The 17,950-nt window shown below is 66.2% G+C and overlaps 3 protein-coding genes across 3 annotated transcripts; 2 read left to right on the forward strand and 1 right to left on the reverse strand.

Moving 5' to 3' along the window:
• Positions 1–475: 475 nt before the first annotated feature.
• Positions 476–11,184, forward strand: SLC7A8 (solute carrier family 7 member 8). The gene is made up of 11 exons (XM_074969329.1): positions 476–2,372; positions 4,364–4,568; positions 4,648–4,799; positions 6,332–6,457; positions 7,864–8,017; positions 8,392–8,515; positions 9,237–9,340; positions 9,536–9,632; positions 9,843–9,992; positions 10,534–10,711; positions 10,897–11,184. The coding sequence occupies exons 1-11, from the start codon at positions 2,246–2,248 to the stop codon at positions 11,025–11,027; spliced, it is 1,548 nt and encodes a 515-aa protein (XP_074825430.1). The 5' UTR covers positions 476–2,245; the 3' UTR covers positions 11,028–11,184.
• Positions 11,185–12,929: 1,745 nt separating this feature from the next.
• On the forward strand, positions 12,930–14,773 carry CEBPE (CCAAT enhancer binding protein epsilon). The gene is made up of 2 exons (XM_074969341.1): positions 12,930–13,757; positions 14,468–14,773. Exons 1-2 carry the CDS (start codon positions 13,377–13,379, stop codon positions 14,771–14,773), a joined length of 687 nt encoding a protein of 228 aa, XP_074825442.1. The 5' UTR covers positions 12,930–13,376.
• A 1,352-nt stretch (positions 14,774–16,125) lies between these two features.
• Positions 16,126–17,619, reverse strand: C13H14orf119 (chromosome 13 C14orf119 homolog). The gene is made up of 2 exons (XM_074969343.1): positions 17,447–17,619; positions 16,126–17,168 (listed from the first exon to the last, which is right to left on the reverse strand). The coding sequence occupies exon 2, from the start codon at positions 17,166–17,168 to the stop codon at positions 16,815–16,817; it is 354 nt and encodes a 117-aa protein (XP_074825444.1). The 5' UTR covers positions 17,447–17,619; the 3' UTR covers positions 16,126–16,814.
• Positions 17,620–17,950: the final 331 nt, after the last annotated feature.

Consider the following 17,950-nt stretch of genomic DNA (forward strand, 5'->3'; position numbering starts at 1 on the left):
CAGCTGGTGCCCCCCTGACTCCACAGTCAGAGTGTGCGTGACCAGGGCGCACGGTGACCCCCGGCCTCCATCCACCTCTTGGATCCATCCATCCACCCCCCACCCCCCCGCCATGTCTTTCTTCCCCTCACCCCCGCTTCCCCGGCTCAGCACATTGCCCCGCTGGCAGGGGAAAGTCTGGGCTTGGTCCCATTATCAGCGTCTCCCAAGGCCAAGTGGGGGCAAAGGTTGGGCTGGAAGGAGGGATGGCAGTGGTGGAGGCACGGGGTGGGGGATGGGCAGGCGAGAAGTTCCTCCTCCAGCCCTGGGCTGGATGGGATGGGTGGTTAGCGGGGGTGGGGTGGAGGGGGTGTTGGCCTGGGGGACGGGGCAGATGGGCCCAGATCCTGTCCCCCACACAGGGGGGTAGAGGAAGAGGAGAGCTCCCTGGGGAGGGAAGGATGCATGGATTGATGGAGGGGTGTGGGGGGCAAACGGATGGTTATGTTGATGCAATTACTCTGTGGAACTCCCTGCCATATGTGGAGCAAGGTTTCCTAGAGAGGGGCCAGCCCAGGCCTCCCGATCCAGGGAGGGGTTGACCCCAACTCCCAGGGCTGGGGGAGCCGCGCTGGGGCCTCTAGGGGGTTGTGCTTCTCCCTGGGGGGCACCTGGGCTAGATGGGGAGAGAGAAGGAAAGAGGGAGATGGCAAAGGGAAAGAAAGAAAGAGGTAGTTAGGTAGGTGGAGGAACGGAAAGAGAAAGAAATAAGATGAAGTGATGATAGAAAGAAGACAAATTGAAGTGAAAGAACAAGAAGAAGAAAGGTGGAGTGCTAAAGAAAGGAAGAGAGGGAGCGATAAAAGGAGAAAGAAAAGAACCAGCCAGAGAAGCGGAGTGATGGAAAGGAGGAAAGAACCAGAGAAGCGGAGTGATGGAAAGGAAAAGAGGGAGTGAGGAGGAACTGAAAGAGGGATGTAGCCAGCAGAAGGGAAGTGGCTCTGGGCTGGCCGAGGGAGGAGTCTGGGTCCTTTGGGGGTCGGTCGCTGGGAGCCGGGGCTCCAGTCCCACGTGAGAACGAGGGAGTGAGCCAGAGAGACGGACGGAGAGAAACACACTGCCGGGGAGCAGAAACCCCCTGGCAGAAGGAGAACTCCGCGCTGGAAGGAGGGAGCGAGAAAGTCCTCGAGGGAGGAGTGCCGGGCAAGAGAGCCTTGTATAATCTCTGGGCTAGCGAGTGAGAGGTGCAGAGGGAGAACTGGGCGCCAGAAAGGGGGAGCAAGAAAAGCCCCCGGAGAGGAAAGAAGTCCCAGAGAATTCCCAGCTGGAAGGAGAATATCCCCGGGCTAGCGAGCCCCTTGTAACTGGAGCAAGGGAAGGAAGCAGGCGGCCAGAAGGAGGAAGCCGAGCGAGATCAAACCGGTCTTGGGTTTCCACGCTGCGCGCTCTCCCCTCCTCCGCCGGGGATAGGACGGAAGAGGGGAACGAGTAAACAAGGAGGGAGAAGTGCTGAGATTTCGCGAGCAGGGGGCCGGAGCGGCCGGTTCCAGAGACCTCGGACTGGACCGCACCAGAACCAGTCCCCGGTCCGGTTCTGGAAGGAGCCTACTACCAGCGCCGTCAGAATCAGAGTGCCAGGTACAGAACTGGACCAGTTCTAGGGGACAAGAGCCCAGAACTCGTGTGAGAGAGAACTGGACCTGCATGTCTGGCCCCAAATCAGAGGCCCAGAACCAGCCTGGATCTAAGGGTACCAGATCCAGAGAGTAAAACAGAACAGTCCCAGTCCAGAACCAACTGGGTTCTAGGAGATTCAGACAGAGACAGAACCAGTCCAGTTCCAGGGACTCCAGAACCAGAGAGAGAGAACCAGCTGGGAATCCAGACCTAGACTGAGACAAGACCAACCCAGTCCCAGGGAATCGAGAACCAACTGGGTTCTAGAGGATCTGAACCCAGAACCGGCCCAGTTCCAGGGACACCAGAACCAACTGGGTTGTAGGAGATCTGAGTCCAGAACAACAGTGACAGAACCGCCTTGGGATCGAAGCCAAGAACCAAGAAGACAGAACCAGCTGGGGACTAGGGAGCCAGAGCCCAGAACCAGACCAGGAGGGAAATACACAAAACCGCCCTGGTTCTAAAAGACCTGAGACCACAACCAGCAGGACAAAACTGCTCTGGTTTTAGAAGATCTGAGTCCAGAGCAGCCCACTCTGGATCGGAGCCTGGTGTTCCCCAGCACCATCTGGTCTGGTCCCCTACCATGGAGGAGGGTGCGCGGCACCGGGGTGGTTCTGAGAAGGCCACAGATGGCCCAGATCAGCTGGCAGAGGGTGGCGTGGGGCTCAAGAAAGAGATCGGGTTGGTGAGCGCTTGCGGCATCATCATAGGTGAGTGGCGGGGGGTGTGGAGGAGGGACCCCAACTCTGGTCCAGGGGGCCACTGGGGCCCCCCCTCCTGCTCTGTGTCATTCTCTCCTTCTATCTCTCCATCTCTCTTTCCCCCCTTCCTTCCCCCTTCCCCCCCTGCCCCCAGCCTGGCTGGCTCTATAAATAGCCTGGAACTGCCTGTCACCTCGTGGTCCTGTTATTCTGATCCGATTAGTGCTGCCAGCCTTCCCCTCAGCCCCTCACGCAGCGAGGGGGCCCCACCCCAGAGCCAGCCGCCTCTCAGCGCTGGGCAAGGGGTCCCCGTATAACCAGCCCCCGCGCCCCACCCCAGAGCCAGCCACCTCTCAGCGCCGGGCGAGGAGTCCCAGTATAACCAGCCCCCATACCCCACCCCAGAGCCAGGCGCCCCAGCCTGCAGTAGCAGGGGACAGGGGGTCTGGGCTTTCCACTTGGATGGATCGGAGCCACGGAGCGTGAATTCCTGGTGGCTCCATTAATCCTGCTCCAGATGGTGCTGCTCAGCAGGTGCCCGGAGACGCCAGCGCGTGGGAAGGAGGGGGGGTTGGGGGCTCAGAGACAGGCCCAGCCCCCTACTCACCCCCTGCACTGCCCCTCACTCCCGACCCACAGCCCCCTGCTAGCCCAGCCCTGCTCCCTCCCAGCCCTGCCGGTGCCCCTTCCCCAAACCGGGTCAGAGTCCCTCCCCATAGCCTAGTTTATGGGGTGAAATCTAACCTGATAAGTTTCAGAGTAACAGCCATGTTAGTCTGTATTCGCAAAAAGAAAAGGAGGACTTGTGGCACCTTAGAGACTAACCAATTTATTTGAGCATAAGCTTTCGTGAGCTACAGCTCACTTCATCGGATGCATCTGATGAAGTGAGCTGTAGCTCTTGAAAGCTCATGCTCAAATAAATTGGTTAGTCTCTAAGGTGCCACAAGTCCTCCTTTTCTTTTAACCTGATAAGATTACAGTTAAGGACTCTGCCCCACTCCTTCCCTTCCCACATTGCTCCCTTCTCCCCAGCCAGGATCCCCCCCAGTGCCCCTTCCCCTGCAACTCCTCCTAGTGGGGGGGTCCTCACTGTTCTCTGCCAGCCGAGAGGTGGGGCTGCGGGTTGGAAGTGAGGGGCACCCTCTTTGTAATGACACTTGAGTTGCCATGGCGATCATTAATGAGGGGGTTAGTTCTGAGTCTAGAGCCCCCATCCCCCCACCAGGCCCTGGGCCCTCTGCCCCCTCTCCTCTTATCTCCACTGCCCTCCCCCAGTAAAACCCCATCTCCCATTCCCCCCCAGCCTTGAACGCTTTCCCCTCTCTTTGTAATGCTGTGCCCCTCCCCCAGGCATGCAGCTCCGCTACCCCCACACCTTGGCTCCCACCCACAGCCGCAGCAGTGTAATTTGCTAATGGAGCCCATGGAGCCAGGAAAGAGGGCAGCCGGGAGGTGAAAGAGAGACAGGGATGTGGCAGGGAAGGGGGGGGGGCAGCGGATGGCAGCTCGGCTAGAGGAGGGGATGTGGGGTGACATTTTAAATGTTATCATTAGACTCCAGAGATAACACTCCCCTGAGATGCAGGAGGCAGGTCACCCCTCTCCGAGCATCTGCCCCAGGCTCTCGGCAGACTCGGGCAGCGGCCCGGCAGGTCACCCCTCTCCGAGCGACTGGCCCAGGCTCTCGGCAGACTCAGGCAGCGGCCCGGCAGGTCACCCCTCTCCGAGCATCTGCCCCAGGCTCTCAGCAGACTCGGGCAGCGGCCCGGCAGGTCACCCCTCTCCGAGCGACTGGCCCAGGCTCTCAGCAGACTCAGGCAGCGGCCCGGCAGGTCACCCCTCTCCGAGCGACTGGCCCAGGCTCTCGGCAGACTCAGGCAAGCAGCCTGCTAGGTCACACCTTTCCGAGCGACTGGCCCAGGCTCTCGGCAGACTCAGGCGGGAGCAGGGCAGCCCTGTCTCTAACTCCCATCCCCATCTCTTGCTTCCCCCGCCAGGTAACATCATCGGGTCGGGGATCTTCGTGTCGCCAAAGGGCGTGCTGGAGAACGCGGGCTCCGTGGGGCTGGCGCTGCTGGTGTGGATCATCACGGGGCTGATCACGGCCGTGGGAGCGCTGTGCTACGCCGAGCTGGGCGTCACCATCCCCAAGTCCGGCGGCGACTACGCCTACGTCAAGGACATCTTCGGGGGGCTGGCCGGGTAAGGGGGCAGGGCCCCAGGGGGCTGGCTGGGGGCAGCCAGGGCCAGACCCCCTCTCACGCCCTGCCATGCACCCCAGGTTCCTGCGGCTGTGGATCGCGGTGCTGGTGATCTACCCCACCAACCAGGCTGTCATCGCCCTCACCTTCGCCAACTACGTGCTGCACCCGCTCTTCTCCACCTGCCTGGCGCCCGAGAGTGGGCTCCGCCTCCTGGCGGGGGTGTGTCTGCGTGAGTACCCCCTGCCATTCCCATTGGTGCAACCACTGGTCTAGCTGGCACCTGCAGACCGGCACCAGCTGCGCCCAGCTGAGACGGGAGTCACTGAGTCAGTGCTGGGTCAGCAGGAAAGCATCTGCGGGCGTCTGTCTGGCCAGGGCATCTGTCATGTGTGTCCCTGTGTCTTGCCACTCCCTGCGTGGGGACAGGCCAGCAAAGCTGGCAGGAGAAAGGGCTGGGCTGGCTGGAGCTGCGGGTTGGGAGTGAGGGGCACCAGCAGAGCTGTGGGGGGCAGGGCCGGGCTAGCAGGGGGCTGCGGGTCGGGAGTGAGGGGCACTGGCAGGGCTGTGGGGGGAAGGGCCGGGCTAGCAGGGGGCTGCGGGTTGGGAGTGAGGGGCACTGGCAGGGCTGTCGGGGGCAGGGCCGGGCTAGCAGGGGGCTGCGGGTCAGGAGTGAGGGGCACCGGCAGGACTGTGTGGGGAAGGGCTGGGCTGGCTGGGGCTGCGGGTCAGGAGTGAGGGGCACCGGCAGGGCTGTGGGGGGGAAGGGCTGGGCTGGCTGGGACTGAGGGTCAGGAGTGAGGGGCACCCAAGGGGCACCAGCGGGATGTGGGGGAGTGTTATCTGGGGCTCGTTTTCCTGGGTGCTGAGGCCATTTGTGGGTGCTGGTGACTGCGGAGGGGGGTATGAATGCTGGAGCGTGTGCGGTGGGTGGTGGCGGTGGGGGGTGTGCATGGGGGTGTTGGAGCGATGTTGGGTTGGGGAGGTGCAGGCGGGTGCTGGGGGGTACCGAGCGGCGGTGGCTCTGGCAGGGGCTGGGCTGGGAGTTATTTACACCCTGTGACGAGAGGGAGAACCCCCCACACACTCCGCCTGTCCTGGTCTCAGGTTCCAGGTGGGGGGCGGCAGCAGGGGGGATGGGCTGTTTGGTTCTGTTGGGGCCCGGGGCCTGCCCCCTCACCCCCGCACCAGGCTGGGTCACAGACAGGAGCTGGGCATGGGACCCAGGCGTCCAGGGCACTTTTGTCAGTGAGGCTCTGAGGGCGGCTGGAGCGAAGGCCCGGCCCAGGGGGCAACACGGTGTGTATGCTGCCCTCGCCACAGCCCCCCCCACCCAGTCCCCCATTCCCAGCCCCTCCCTTGCTCCCCATTACCAACCCCGCTCCACCCTGGCCCCCCCATTCCTGGCCCCCAGATTCCTGGCCCCTCCTGGCTCAGCCCCCGCATACCCAGCCACACCCACCCTCCACCGCAGCCCCTTGTTCCCAGCCCTCCCCCAGTCTGGCCCCCTATTCCCAGCCCCCCTCCGCCATGGCCTCTCATTCCCAGCCCTCCCCCAGCCTGCCCCCCATTTCCACCCTCCCCAGCCCAGCCCCTGACTCAGATCCCCACAGCAGGCAGCTCTGGGTGTGGGGCTGACCCTCCGTCGCCACAACATCCCCACGCCAGGCTGGTTATCTCCCTGGTGGGGCAAGGGCGGCCTTGGGTGGGGGGGTGGGGAGCACCCCACCCCGTCCCCACCCTGAGCCCTCCCTCTGCCCCCAGTGCTGCTGACGTGGGTGAACTGTGCCAGCGTGCGCTGGGCGACGCGGGTGCAGGACGTCTTCACGGCCGGGAAGCTGCTGGCCCTGGCGCTCATCATCATCATGGGCATCGTTCAGATCTGCAAGGGTGAGACAGGGGCAGTGGGACTCCCGGGCTAGCTGTGGGCAGGGCACCGGGGGGCATTGGGACGGCTGAACCAGCTGGGCACAGGGCAGGGCACCAGGAGGGCAGGGGGATGGCCAGGACAGCTGGGCGCAGGGCAGGGCACCGGGGGGCATTGGGACTCCTGGGCCTGCTGGGCGCAGGGCAGGGCACCGGGGGGGATGGGGGGACAGCTGGGCGCAGGGCACTGGGACTCCTGGGCCAGACGGGTGCAGGGCAGGGCACCAGGGGGCATTGGGACAGCTGGGCGCAGGGCAGGGCACCGGGAGGCAGGGGGACGGCTGGAATGGCTGGGCGCAGGGCAGGACACTGAGGTGGGGTGGCGTTGGGACTACTGGATGACTAGGCACAGGGCAGGGCACCAGGGGGGCGGGGGGACAGCTGGGTGCAGGCCAGGGCACTGGGGGGGGGGCGCGGGCGTTGGGAGAACCGGGCCGGCTGGGTACAGGGCAGGGAACTGAGGGGGGGCATTGGGACGGCTGAGCCAGATGGGTGCAGGGCAGGGCCCTGGGGGGGCATTGGGACGGCTGGGCCAGATGGGCGCAGGGCAGGGCACCGGGGGGGGGCAGGGGGACGGCTGGGCCAGATGGGCGCAGGGCAGGGCACCGGGGGGGGGGGCAGGGGGACGGCTGGGTGCATGGCAGGGCACTGGAGGGAGGCAGCATTGGGACAGCCGGATGGCTGGCCACAGGGCAGGGCACTGGGGGGGCATTGGGACAGCCGGGACAGCTGGGCACAGGGCAGGGCACTGGAGGGGCAGGGGCAATGGCCGGGATGGCTGGGCGCAGGGCACGGCACTGGGGGGGGGCGGCGTTGGGACAGCCAGTCTGGCTGGGTGCAGGGCAGGGCACCAGAGGGGTAGAGGGACGGCCGGGCACAGGGCAGGGCACTGGGTGGGGCGTTGGGATGGCCGGGCGCAGGGCAGGGCACCGGGGGGGCAGGGGGATGGCTGGGCGCAGGGCAGGGCACTGGGAGGGCAGGGGGATGGCCGGGCGCAGGGCAGGGCACTGGGGGGGCGTTGGGATAGCCGGGATGGCTGGGCGCAGGACAGGGCACCTGGGGGGCAGGGGAACAGCCAGGACAGTTGGGCACAGGGCAGGGCACCAGGGAGGTGTTGGGACAGCCAGTCTGGCTGGGCACAGGGCAGGGCACCAGGGGGGGCAGGGGGATGGCTGGGTGCAGGGCAGGGCACCAGAGGGGCAGGGGGACGGCCAGGCGCAGGGTAGGGCACCGTGGGGGGGGCGTTGGGACATCCAGGCTGGCTGGGCGCAGGGCAGGGCACCGGAGGGGCAGGGGGACAGCCGGGCTGGCTGGGCACAGGGCAGATGGGGGACAGGGGGTACCCATGCCATGGTGCCACTCGTGCGCAGGGCACTACTACTGGCTGGAGCCGCGACACGCCTTCGAGGCCTTCATGCCGGTGGACGTGGGGATGGTGGCGCTGGCCTTCCTGCAGGGCTCCTTCGCCTACGGCGGCTGGAACTTCCTCAACTACGTCACCGAGGAGCTGGTCAACCCCTACAGGTCAGTGTGGGACCCCGGTATCCGGGCCCCCTTGGGGTCAGCACCCCTCTAGGAAACCCCGAGGTCAGCGCCCAGCTGAGGAAACCCTGCGTCCAGGCCCCGCCACTGCCATTAGTGCCCGGCGGGGAAACCCTGGTGTTTGGGCCCCTGCCCCCGCTGTTAGCACCCGATGGGGGAACCCCAGCATCTGGGCCCCCCACACCTGCTGTCAGCGCCTGCCTGGGGAACCCCGATGTCTGGGCACTGCCGACTTCAGTCCCTCCCTTCCCTGGGGTCACAGTGTGCCCCATTATGGAACCCCGGGGGACGGCAGTCTGCCTTGGGGGACCCCGGCATCCGAGGGGCTGCACCCACTCACACTGCCCCCTCCCCAGGAACCTGCCAAGGGCCATCTTCATCTCCATCCCCGTGGTCACCTTCGTCTACGTCTTTGCCAACGTGGCCTACGTCACCGCCATGTCGCCCCAGGAGCTGCTGGCCTCTAACGCCGTGGCCGTGGTGAGCCCCACCCCTGGCCTTTGTCCGCCCACAGCCCCCCAACCCCGCCAACATGGCCAACGTCGCCAACATGGCCAACGTCACCGCCATGTCGCCCAGGAGCTGCTGGCCTCCAACACCGTGGGCCGTGGTGAGCCCCACCCCGGCCTTTGCCCCACCCACAGCCCCCCAAACCACTCCCACAGCCCCCCAACGTGGCCTACGTCACCGCCATGTCGCCCCAGGAGCTGCTGGCCTCCAACACCGTGGCCGTGGTGAGCCCACCCCGGCCTTTGCCCCACCCACAGCCCCCCAAACCACTCCCACAGCCCCCCAACGTGGCCTACGTCACCGCCATGTCGCCCCAGGAGCTGCTGGCATCCAACGCCGTGGCCGTGGTGAGCCCCGCCCCTGGCCTTTGCCCCGCCCACAGCCCCCCAAACCACTCCCACAGCTCCCCAATCCCACCAATGGAGCCTATGTCTCCGCCCTGTCACCCCAGGAGCTGCTGGTGAGCCCCACCCCGCCCCTGGCCTGAGCCCCACCCACGGCCCTGAGCCCCTCCTCTCGGCCCTGACTCCACCCCTTGGCCCTGAGCTCTGCCCACAGTGCCTGACCCCACTCCCTTGGCCCTGACCCCACCCCCTGCCCTGAGCCCCTCCCCTTGGCCCTGTCTCCGCCCTTTGGCCCTGCCCCTGCACTGCGCTCTCCCCCTGACGACCTCCCCTCTTTCCCCCCCCAGACGTTCGGGGAGAAGCTGCTGGGTGTCATGGCCTGGATCATGCCCATCTCCGTGGCCCTGTCCACCTTTGGGGGTGTCAACGGCTCCCTCTTCACCTCCTCCCGGTGAGTGACCCCGCCCCCCCACAGGCCCTGCCCTGGGGGTGGGGGGAGGGGATGGAGTCTCCTCTCCCATCTCAGATCCCAATTTCTGCAGCCTGGCGTTCACCCTGAACCCTACTGATGGCACAGACAGCCAGATCTGTTGGGCCCGGAGCTCCCGCATTCTACCCCCCCCTTACGTCTCTCCTCCCCCCACAGGCTGTTCTTCGCAGGAGCCCGTGAGGGCCACCTCCCCAGCCTGCTGGCCATGATCCACATGCGGCGCTGCACCCCCATCCCTGCCCTCCTCTTCACCGTGAGTCACCCGGGCCTGCTGAGGGCGGGGTCACTGGGGCGGGGGTGGAGTTTGGGGAATGGGGGCAGAGTCTCTGGATCAGGGAGCATGGCTTGCGGAATGGGTGCAGGGTCTCTAGGACAGGGGTGGGGCTTGCAGCATGGTGGTGGGTGGGGTCTCGTATGGGGCGGGATCCGGCATGGCCCCGCCCCATAGTCCCGCTCCCTACAGTGCCTGTCTACGCTGCTGATGCTGGTGACGAGCGACATTTACACCCTGATCAACTATGTGGGGTTCATCAACTACCTGTTCTATGGGGTGACCGTGGCTGGGCAGATCGTGCTGCGCTGGCGCCAGCCCCACATGGCCCGGCCCATCAAGGTGAGCCCACTCCCAGCCCCACATGGCCTGGCCCATCAAGGTGAGCCCACCCCCTGCCCTGCCCCCATTCCGCACCCCAGCCCAACATGGCCCAGCCCATCAAAGTGTGTGCCCACCCCCTCCCCCCATTCCCTGCCCCTACCCCACATGGCCCAGCCCATCAAGGTGAGCCCACCCCCTGCCCCCGTTCCCCACCCCCATTCCCACATGGCTCGGCAAATCAAGGTGAGCTCGCCCCCTGCCCCATTCCCCGCCCCTGGCCCCACAGGGCCAGGCCCATCAAAGTGAGCCCATCCCCTGCCCCATGTGCCCTGCCCCCAGGGCTTGCCTCCTGCCCCACATGCCACACCCCCTGCCCTGCCCCAACAAGGTGAGCCCCACCCTCTGCCTGATGTCCCCCAACCCTGCCCCATTTGCCCCACGTGCTGAACCGCACCAAGGTGAGCCCCACCCTGCATATCCTGCCCACCGCATGAAGGTGAGCCCTGCCCCACTGCCCCCTGCATGCCTCGACCCCGGCTGAGCCCCGTGTCCCCCCCAGGTCAGCCTGTTCTTCCCCGTCGTCTACCTGCTCTTCTGGGCCTTCCTGCTGGTCTTCAGCCTGTGGTCGGAGCCGGTGGTGTGCGGCGTGGGGCTGGCCATCATGCTGAGCGGGGTGCCCGTCTACGGGCTGGGCGTGGCCTGGCACCGCAAACCACCCGCCGTCTACACCTGCCTGGGTGAGTGGGGGAAAGGGGGCGCAGCCGGCTGGGCGAGGGACGGGGGGTTGGGGTCAGCTGGCCTGGGGGCGGGGGAAAGGGGGCACAGCCGGGGTGCAGCCGAGCGGGGGAAGGGGAGCAGCTGGCCAGGGGGTGGAGGAAGGGCCCGTGCCCCCCTGCTCTCTAACCCCCCCGTCTCCCTCCAGCGGCAGTGACGCGGGTGGCCCAGAAGCTGTGTGGGGTGGTGTACCCTGAGATGGAGCCCCCCAACCCTGACCGCACCGAGCAGCTGGAACCCATGTGCAACACCGGGGACCCCAACCAGCCCCACGACTGAACCCCCACCTGCCATGGACTGCACCCCACAGTGCCTGCCCCTGCCAACGGCCCGCTCCCCACGGCCCCTTCCCCGCTCCCCACGGCACCCCCTGCTGCCAGAGGTTGGAGCTCCATCACTCACAGATGCCTTAACCCTGTTCTCTGGCCCCCAACGTTCGGGCCCCAACTTTGTGGCCTTTCGACCGTTTGTCTCTGGTTTTTGATGTAATAAATACAATGACCTCAGCGCTGTGGAGCCTAGTTGGGGGGCTGAGGACATTGAGGGCTGGGACCCCCCATAACCGCCCCCTGCTGGCACCCCGCATAATGCACCTTGCTGGGACCCCCGGGACCCTTCTTGGGCCCCTCCTAGTGCCCCCTGCTGGTACCCGCAGGGACCCTGCTGAGACCCCCCTCCTGGAACCACTTAGTGCTCCCTGTTTGCAGTCCCATGGGACCCCCCCCCAGCACCCCCTCCTGGGACCCCCCAGTGCTCCCTGCTGGGACCCCCTGCACCCGATGCTGAGATTCCCCCCCTGCACCCCATGCTGACACCCCCCGGTGCCCCCTATTGGCACTCCCCTGGCACCCCACAGCATCCACTATTGAGACCCCCGTAATCCCCCCCTTTTGGAACCTACACCCACAGCCAGTGCTGCCCACCCCATAGCCCCCCCTGCTGGGAGTTCGCCCCACAGTCAGTGCCCCCCCCCAGCACCTCCTGCTGGGACCCCCCCCACCTAGCACCTTCCAGCACCCCCTGCTGGGACCTACACCCCCAGCCAGTGCCCCCCACTGCACCCCTTCTTGGGAGCTCCCCAACACATAGTGATCCCTGCCCCATAGTGCCCACCCCATGCCAGGAGCTTCCCCCCACCCCCAGCCAGTGGCCTTCCCACAGCACCTGGGATGGGATTTTTCATGTAATGGTGCCACCTTGTGGCCAGTGATGGCCCTGACACCCCAGGCCTGCCCCACTGGCCTGACGGGCCCAGGGCAACTGTGTGGGGCAGAGGGTGGGAAGCCCAGGGCTAGGCTAGCAGGGGACTGTGGGTCAGGAGTGAGGGGCACTGGCAGAGCTGGGGTGGGCAGGGGCTGCGGGTCAGGAGTGAGGGGCACCAGCAGGGCTGCGGGGGAGGTGGGGTGCAGGGCTGGGCTAGCAGGGGCTAGGGTGACCAGATGTCCCAATTTTATAGGGACAGTCCCGATTTTGGGGTCTTTTTCTTATATAGACTCCTATTACCCCCCCACCCCCAGCCCGATTTTTCACATTTGCTGTCTGGTTACCCTAGCAGGGGCTGCGGGTCCAGAGTGAGGGGCACTGGCAGGCCTGGGGGGCCCAAGGCTGGGTTAGCAGGGGCTGCGGGTCGGGAGTGAGGGGCACTGGCAGAGCAGGGGTGCAGGGCTGGGCTAGCAGGGGCTGCGGGTCGGGAGTGAGGGGCACCAGCAGAGCAGGGGTGCAGGGCTGGGCTAGCAGGGGCTGCGGGTTGGGAGTGAGGGGCACTGGCAGGGCTGGGAGGACAGGGCTGGGCTAGCAGGGGGTGGAGTCAATCAGTGGATGTGGCTTGTGGGGCATGGGGCGGGGCTGGGGGCTGTGAGAGGTGAACTTGGGGTGTTATTTGAAAAGAGGGGGCATAGGGAGGGGTTGGTGCTACGGCCCCCAGGGCTCCCCCGGACATTTGGGGGGAGATGCCCACTGCCATCAGCCCAGCCCCCTTGGAGGGCAGGGAAGGGGGCCCACTCTCTGGGGCTGTCGCAGGGTGGGGTCCCCTGAGGCCATCAGCAGGGGGAGCCGGGGAGCCCATCGGAAAGAGGAAGGAAAAGGGGGGCGGGGGGATGGGGGGAATGAGAGAGAGACGCAGAGAGAGAGAAGGAGGCAGAGCTGGGAAGAGAAGCGGGGGAGTGCGGCAGAGACCTGGACGGAGAGAGGGAACGAAACAGGGCTGAGAGAAGAGAGAAAAGCTACAGGGGACTGCGGGGGGGATGGATTAGACACAGACAGAGGGGAGGAAAGACAGCAGGAGAAAGGGGCCAACGGAGAGAGGGAAAAGGAGCGAATCTGAGAAAAAGGAGAGAAAGGAAATCAGCGAGAGAGGAAAACCCAAGAAAGAGACGAACAGGCGGAAAGGGGGACGAAGGAGAAAGTGACTGACTGAGAGAAAGAAACGAAGGAACGAATTGGCGTGAAAAAGAGGAAGAGAGGCAAGACCAAGCGGCAGACACAGCCTGCGAGGAAGGAAGGGATAAGAGAGAGAACAAGAGAGAAACAAATAAAGTGACTGAGAGCGAAGAGGTTCGAGCAAGTGGCGAGTGGCGGGAGAGAGGCGAAGGAGTGAGCGAGGCGTGAGCGCAGGGAGAGAGCACAGCCATGTCGCAGGGGGGGTTCTACGATTGCGAGCGGGCCCCCCCCCGTCCCATGGCGTCAGAGCTGGGGGCACTCGGGGAGCATGAGGGCTCCATCGACCTGGCTGCCTACATTGGTGATGAGCAGCTGCTGTCGGAGCTTCTGCAGGGCCCCCCGCAGCGGGCACCGAAGAGCACCCCCTACCCGGGCTACCTGCAGGGGGAGCCCTGGGGCTATGGGGCTGCCCACAAGGGCTACGGCACCCTGGTGAAGGAGGAGCCACGGGGGGCTGAGCCCGGGCGCCGCAGTGGCTACAACCCCCTGCCCTTCCAGGTGGCACATTGTGGGCAAACGGCCATCAGCCTGCCCCCAGGGGGCGCCGGCCCGGCCCTGCGCACACTCAAGGTAAGGTGCCCCCCACATCCCCCAGTGCCCCTCACTCCCGACCCGCAGCCCCCAGCACCATTCCGCTCCCCTCCTGCAGCCCCCCACACCCCTCCGGTGCCCCACACTCCCGACCCGCAGATCCCCTGGCATCTCCCTGCTTCACACCCGCAGCCCCCCCAGAACCCACCCTCTCTCCACCTGCAGCCCCCCACGCCCCCCGGTGCCCCTCACTCCCGACCCACAGCCCCCAGCACCACTCCGCTCCCCTCCTGCAGCCCCCCACACCCCTCTGGTGCCCCACACTCCCGACCTGCAGATCCCCTGGCATCTCCCTGCTTCACACCCGCAGCCCCCCCAGAACCCACCCTCTCTCCACCTGCAGCCCCCCACGCCCCCCGGTGCCCCTCACTCCCGACCCGCAGCCCCCAGCACCACTCCGCTCCCCTCCCGCAGCCCCCCACACTCCTCCGGTGCCCCACACTCCCGACCTGCAGATCCCCTGGCATCTCCCTGCTTCACACCCGCAGCCCCCCCAGCACCCACCCTCTCTCCACCTGCAGCTCCCCACACCCTCCGGTGCCCCTCACTCCCGACCTACAGCCCGCCACAGTGTCCTTCACTCCTAACCTTCAGCCCCCTGCTAGCCCAGGCCTGGGCTCCCTCCCAAAAGCTCTGCTGGTGCCCCTCACTCCTGACCCACAGCCCCAGCTGGCCGTTTCTCTCTGCAGGGCCCCCCCTGCAGCCCGCTGCTGGCCTCGCCGGGCCCGGGGAAGGGGAAGAAGGCGGTGAACAAGGACAGCCTGGAGTACCGGCTGCGCCGGGAGCGGAACAACATCGCCGTGCGCAAGAGCCGGGACAAGGCCAAGCGGCGGGTGCTGGAGACGCAGCAGCGGGTGCTGGAGCTGGCGGCGGAGAACGAGCGGCTGCAGAGCCGGGTGGCGCAGCTGAGCCAGGAGCTCGACACGCTCCGGGCCCTTTTCCGCCAGGTGCCCGAGGCTGCCGTGCTGGGCAAGGGGCTGGGGGCCTGCAGCTGAGCCGGCCAATAAATCTGCTTACACCTCCGGGCCTGGTGATCTGTGGGGGGTGAGATGGGGGGGCCGGTCGCTGCTCCCTGGGGTCACTGTCCCAGTGATCCGTGGGGGGCAAGGCCGGGGGGGGCCAATCGCTGGTCCCTGGGGTCACTGGCCCGGTGATCCGTCGGGGCCGGGGCCCGGGGGGCTGATCGCTGGTCCCCAGGGTCACTGTCCCGGTAATCTGTGGGTGGCAAGGGGGAGCCAATTGCTGGCCCCCAGGGTCCCTGTGATCTGGGGGGAGGCGGGGGGCAGTGATCCCTGGCCCCCCGGGTCACCGTCACAGGCTGTCCCGCCCATTTTGGGAGCCCAGCACCCCATGGTCATTAGTTGCCCCCCTCCCCAGGGAAGGATGTGGGGCCGCAGGGGGCAAGCAGGAATCGGACGAGCCAAGGGCTGCAACCCCCCATTTGGAAGAAACACTGGGCTGCGGGGTGTTGTGGGAAACTGAGGCAGAGACGCAGCCAGGCCAGAAGCAGGGCAGCAACCCTGGTCCAGCCACAAACGTGGGGAGGTCACCCGTATTAGGGGGCACAGATTGGGGGGGGGCTGAGTAGTGGACCCTCACAGCTTGGGGGATCCCAGTCAGGCTGGCTCACTGCCCCCTAGCCACCGCCCAGACTGCTCAGGGCTTGGCCAGATCCCATCCCAGGCTCTCTCTGCTGGCCTGGGAGCGATGGGGGACCCGTGGCGCACTGGCCTGGACGCCTGGGTCCTTTGCTGTGGCCCGTCTCCCCTCCCCCGGCCGCAGGCGTTGTGCAAGGCCGGTTGGTTCAGCCCGTGGTTGGTGTCTCAACCTCCGGACCTGCCTGGGGGGCGGGACAGAGACGCTGTCCCCCCCCAGAAGTGGAGCATCCCCCCCGCCCTCCCCAGCGTGGGCCAAGGCCCTGCCCCCCCCGGGCGGGGAGATTGCACTGAATTGTGAAACAGGCCGTTACCCCGCAGCCCCCCCGGGCGTTTCCATGGGGCCGGTTTGCGAAACTCCCGGTCTCGGTCTCGCCACCCACAGGGTGGAGCTGAGAGATCCCCTCCCCCACTCCCTGTGCGCCCCCTCCCCCGCCCCTTGTGCGCCTTCCCCCACCACCTGTATGCCCCCCCGCTGCACCCCCCACCCCAACGAGGGAAACCCTCACCCTCTGCACTCCCCTCCCCCGCCATCTCTCCATCCCACTCCCAGACCCCATCTCTAACCCACCCGACCCCACCCCCCTCCCAGAGCTGAGGAGAGAACCCAGGAGTCCGGGCGCCCAGCCCCCACCCCGTGGCAGCACTGGGAACAGACCACACGGGGACGCTGCGCTGGTACTTTCGGACCCATTCAGTTTATAACTCAGTAACTGTCCCCCTCTCCAGGCCTCTGCTGGCTGCTCCAGGCACTCAGGACAGGCCTGTAGGTCCTACGTAAACAACAAGTCCCCATGAAGAAATGGGCAGTGGTGTAGCCCATGTGGGGCGTGGGGCGCAGAAAGTTGTGTCAGGCCTATGTCAGCAGATGCCACCGTGGTGGCTGGCATGGAGTGGGTCGCCCTGGGGCCTCGGCAACCCCCGCTGGGCACCTGGCTGGCTGATGCAATTATGTGTAGGTCCTACATAAACAGACTCACTTATTGTAGGTCCTATGACAATGGAAGTCACCTGAGGACAGCGATGTTCATCCTGAGGTAAGGCGGGGAGGGATTTGCCACAGGATCTTTGTGCCTTCCCCACAGCTGCCAACTTCTTGTAGGTCTTACATCAACAGGCCAACTTACTGTGGGACCCACATAAACAGAAGTCCTCTTGATGAAATTGAGGCTCATCCAGCCACACTGGGGGAGGGGTTGTCACAGAGCCCCCTGCTGGTGATGCATTGCAGGTGCAACATAAACAGGCCACCTTATTGGTAGGTCCTACATAAACCGCTTCAGCGGAATGGAGACTGTTGAGCAGATGTGGGGGGTTTTCACCCCCCTGCACAGAACTGGAAGGGGGTCCCTGGCACGGTGCGGGGGGCAGCCCCAGCCACCTACTCCTGCCCAGCGGTGGCCGCCAGCTGGCAGTAGAAGTGGGCGGCGAAGTCCGGGTCGACCTGCTCCAGCCGGGCCAGGAAGTGGTTGCGCTCCGACTCGCTCCAGCCCCGGAACCACTGGTCCCAGAGGCGCAGCTGGCACTGGAAGAGGGAGGGGGGTGGGGCAGGAGCCCCGGAAAGGCTCAGCGCCTCCAGCCCCTCCAGCAGGGGGCGCAGCTTGCCAGGCACAGCCTTGGCCAGCAGGTCACGCAGGAAGTGCTGGCGCTGGGGGGGTGCCCAGCCCGAGAACCAGTGCAGGACACAACGCATCTCCTGGGCCACCCCGTGCGCCGGCAGGGGGCGCCCCGCCATCTGGGGAGAGAAGGGTCAGCGCCTGGGTCAGTGCCCTGCCCTCCTGGAGATAGCCCCGCCCCTGTGCTGTTAGCCCCGCCTTCTGTGCACAGCCCCGCCCCTGTGCTGTTAGCCCCGCCCCCCTGGGCACAGCCCCGCCGCGGTGCTGTTAGCCCTGAGCCCGGACACAGCCCCGCCCCGCCCGGGGTAGCCCCGTCCCAGTGTTGCTAGCCCCGCCCTGGGGAAGAGAGGGGGAGGGGCGGGGCTAGCAACCAGCCGGGGCACATCTCAGTCCTCACCCGGGTCCACACCACGATCGCCAGGCGCCTCCACGCGCAGCCCCAGGCCAAGCCTCGTTTTCACCCTGGCCCCCTCCGCGGGTGGTGGGCGGAAGTATCCGAGCATTTCCGGAGCGGCCCGAGCGCACGCTTGTTTCCTTCGCCTGTCGGCGGAAATAACCGAGCGCGTTCGAACGGTTGTCGTCGGGCGCATGCGCAATGACGAAACCGAGTCGGCGCCGGACGTGCTCGATGTTTTCCGAGTGTGGACGGACGCATCCAAGCGCAGCTGGACCTCACTTCCGGGTCCCGAGCCTCTACCCGGAAGCTCCCGAGGAGTGACGGAAAGTCCCGAAGTCCACTTCCGGGTGCGCGCCGGTGCCGGCGCAGCCCGAAGTGAGGCCGAAAAGACCCGAAGAGCCGAGGCGGGCACTTCCGGGTGAGCGAAGGTCGCCGAGCGGCGCCGGAAAGAGCCGAAGGTGCACGAGGGGCGGCCCGGAGGCGGCCGAGCGGCTCCGGAAAGAG

This window comes from Natator depressus, chromosome 13 (assembly GCF_965152275.1).
Source record: "Natator depressus isolate rNatDep1 chromosome 13, rNatDep2.hap1, whole genome shotgun sequence".
In the NCBI taxonomy this organism is placed as follows: Eukaryota; Metazoa; Chordata; order Testudines; family Cheloniidae; genus Natator; species Natator depressus.

What these genes read in the sequence shown, in the direction of transcription:
- C13H14orf119 (XM_074969343.1), bottom strand. Translation starts at nt 17,168, where the DNA reads ATGGCGGGGCGCCCCCTGCCGGCGCACGGGGTGGCCCAGGAGATGCGT.
- SLC7A8 (XM_074969329.1), top strand. Translation starts at nt 2,246, where the DNA reads ATGGAGGAGGGTGCGCGGCACCGGGGTGGTTCTGAGAAGGCCACAGAT. An exon ending in ATCTTCGGGGGGCTGGCCGG is followed by an intron (nt 4,569 to 4,647) that starts GTAAGGGGGCAG and finishes CATGCACCCCAG; the next exon opens with GTTCCTGCGGCTGTGGATCG. An exon ending in GAGCTGGTCAACCCCTACAG is followed by an intron (nt 8,018 to 8,391) that starts GTCAGTGTGGGA and finishes CCCCCTCCCCAG; the next exon opens with GAACCTGCCAAGGGCCATCT.
- CEBPE (XM_074969341.1), top strand. Translation starts at nt 13,377, where the DNA reads ATGTCGCAGGGGGGGTTCTACGATTGCGAGCGGGCCCCCCCCCGTCCC. An exon ending in CGGCCCTGCGCACACTCAAG is followed by an intron (nt 13,758 to 14,467) that starts GTAAGGTGCCCC and finishes TTCTCTCTGCAG; the next exon opens with GGCCCCCCCTGCAGCCCGCT.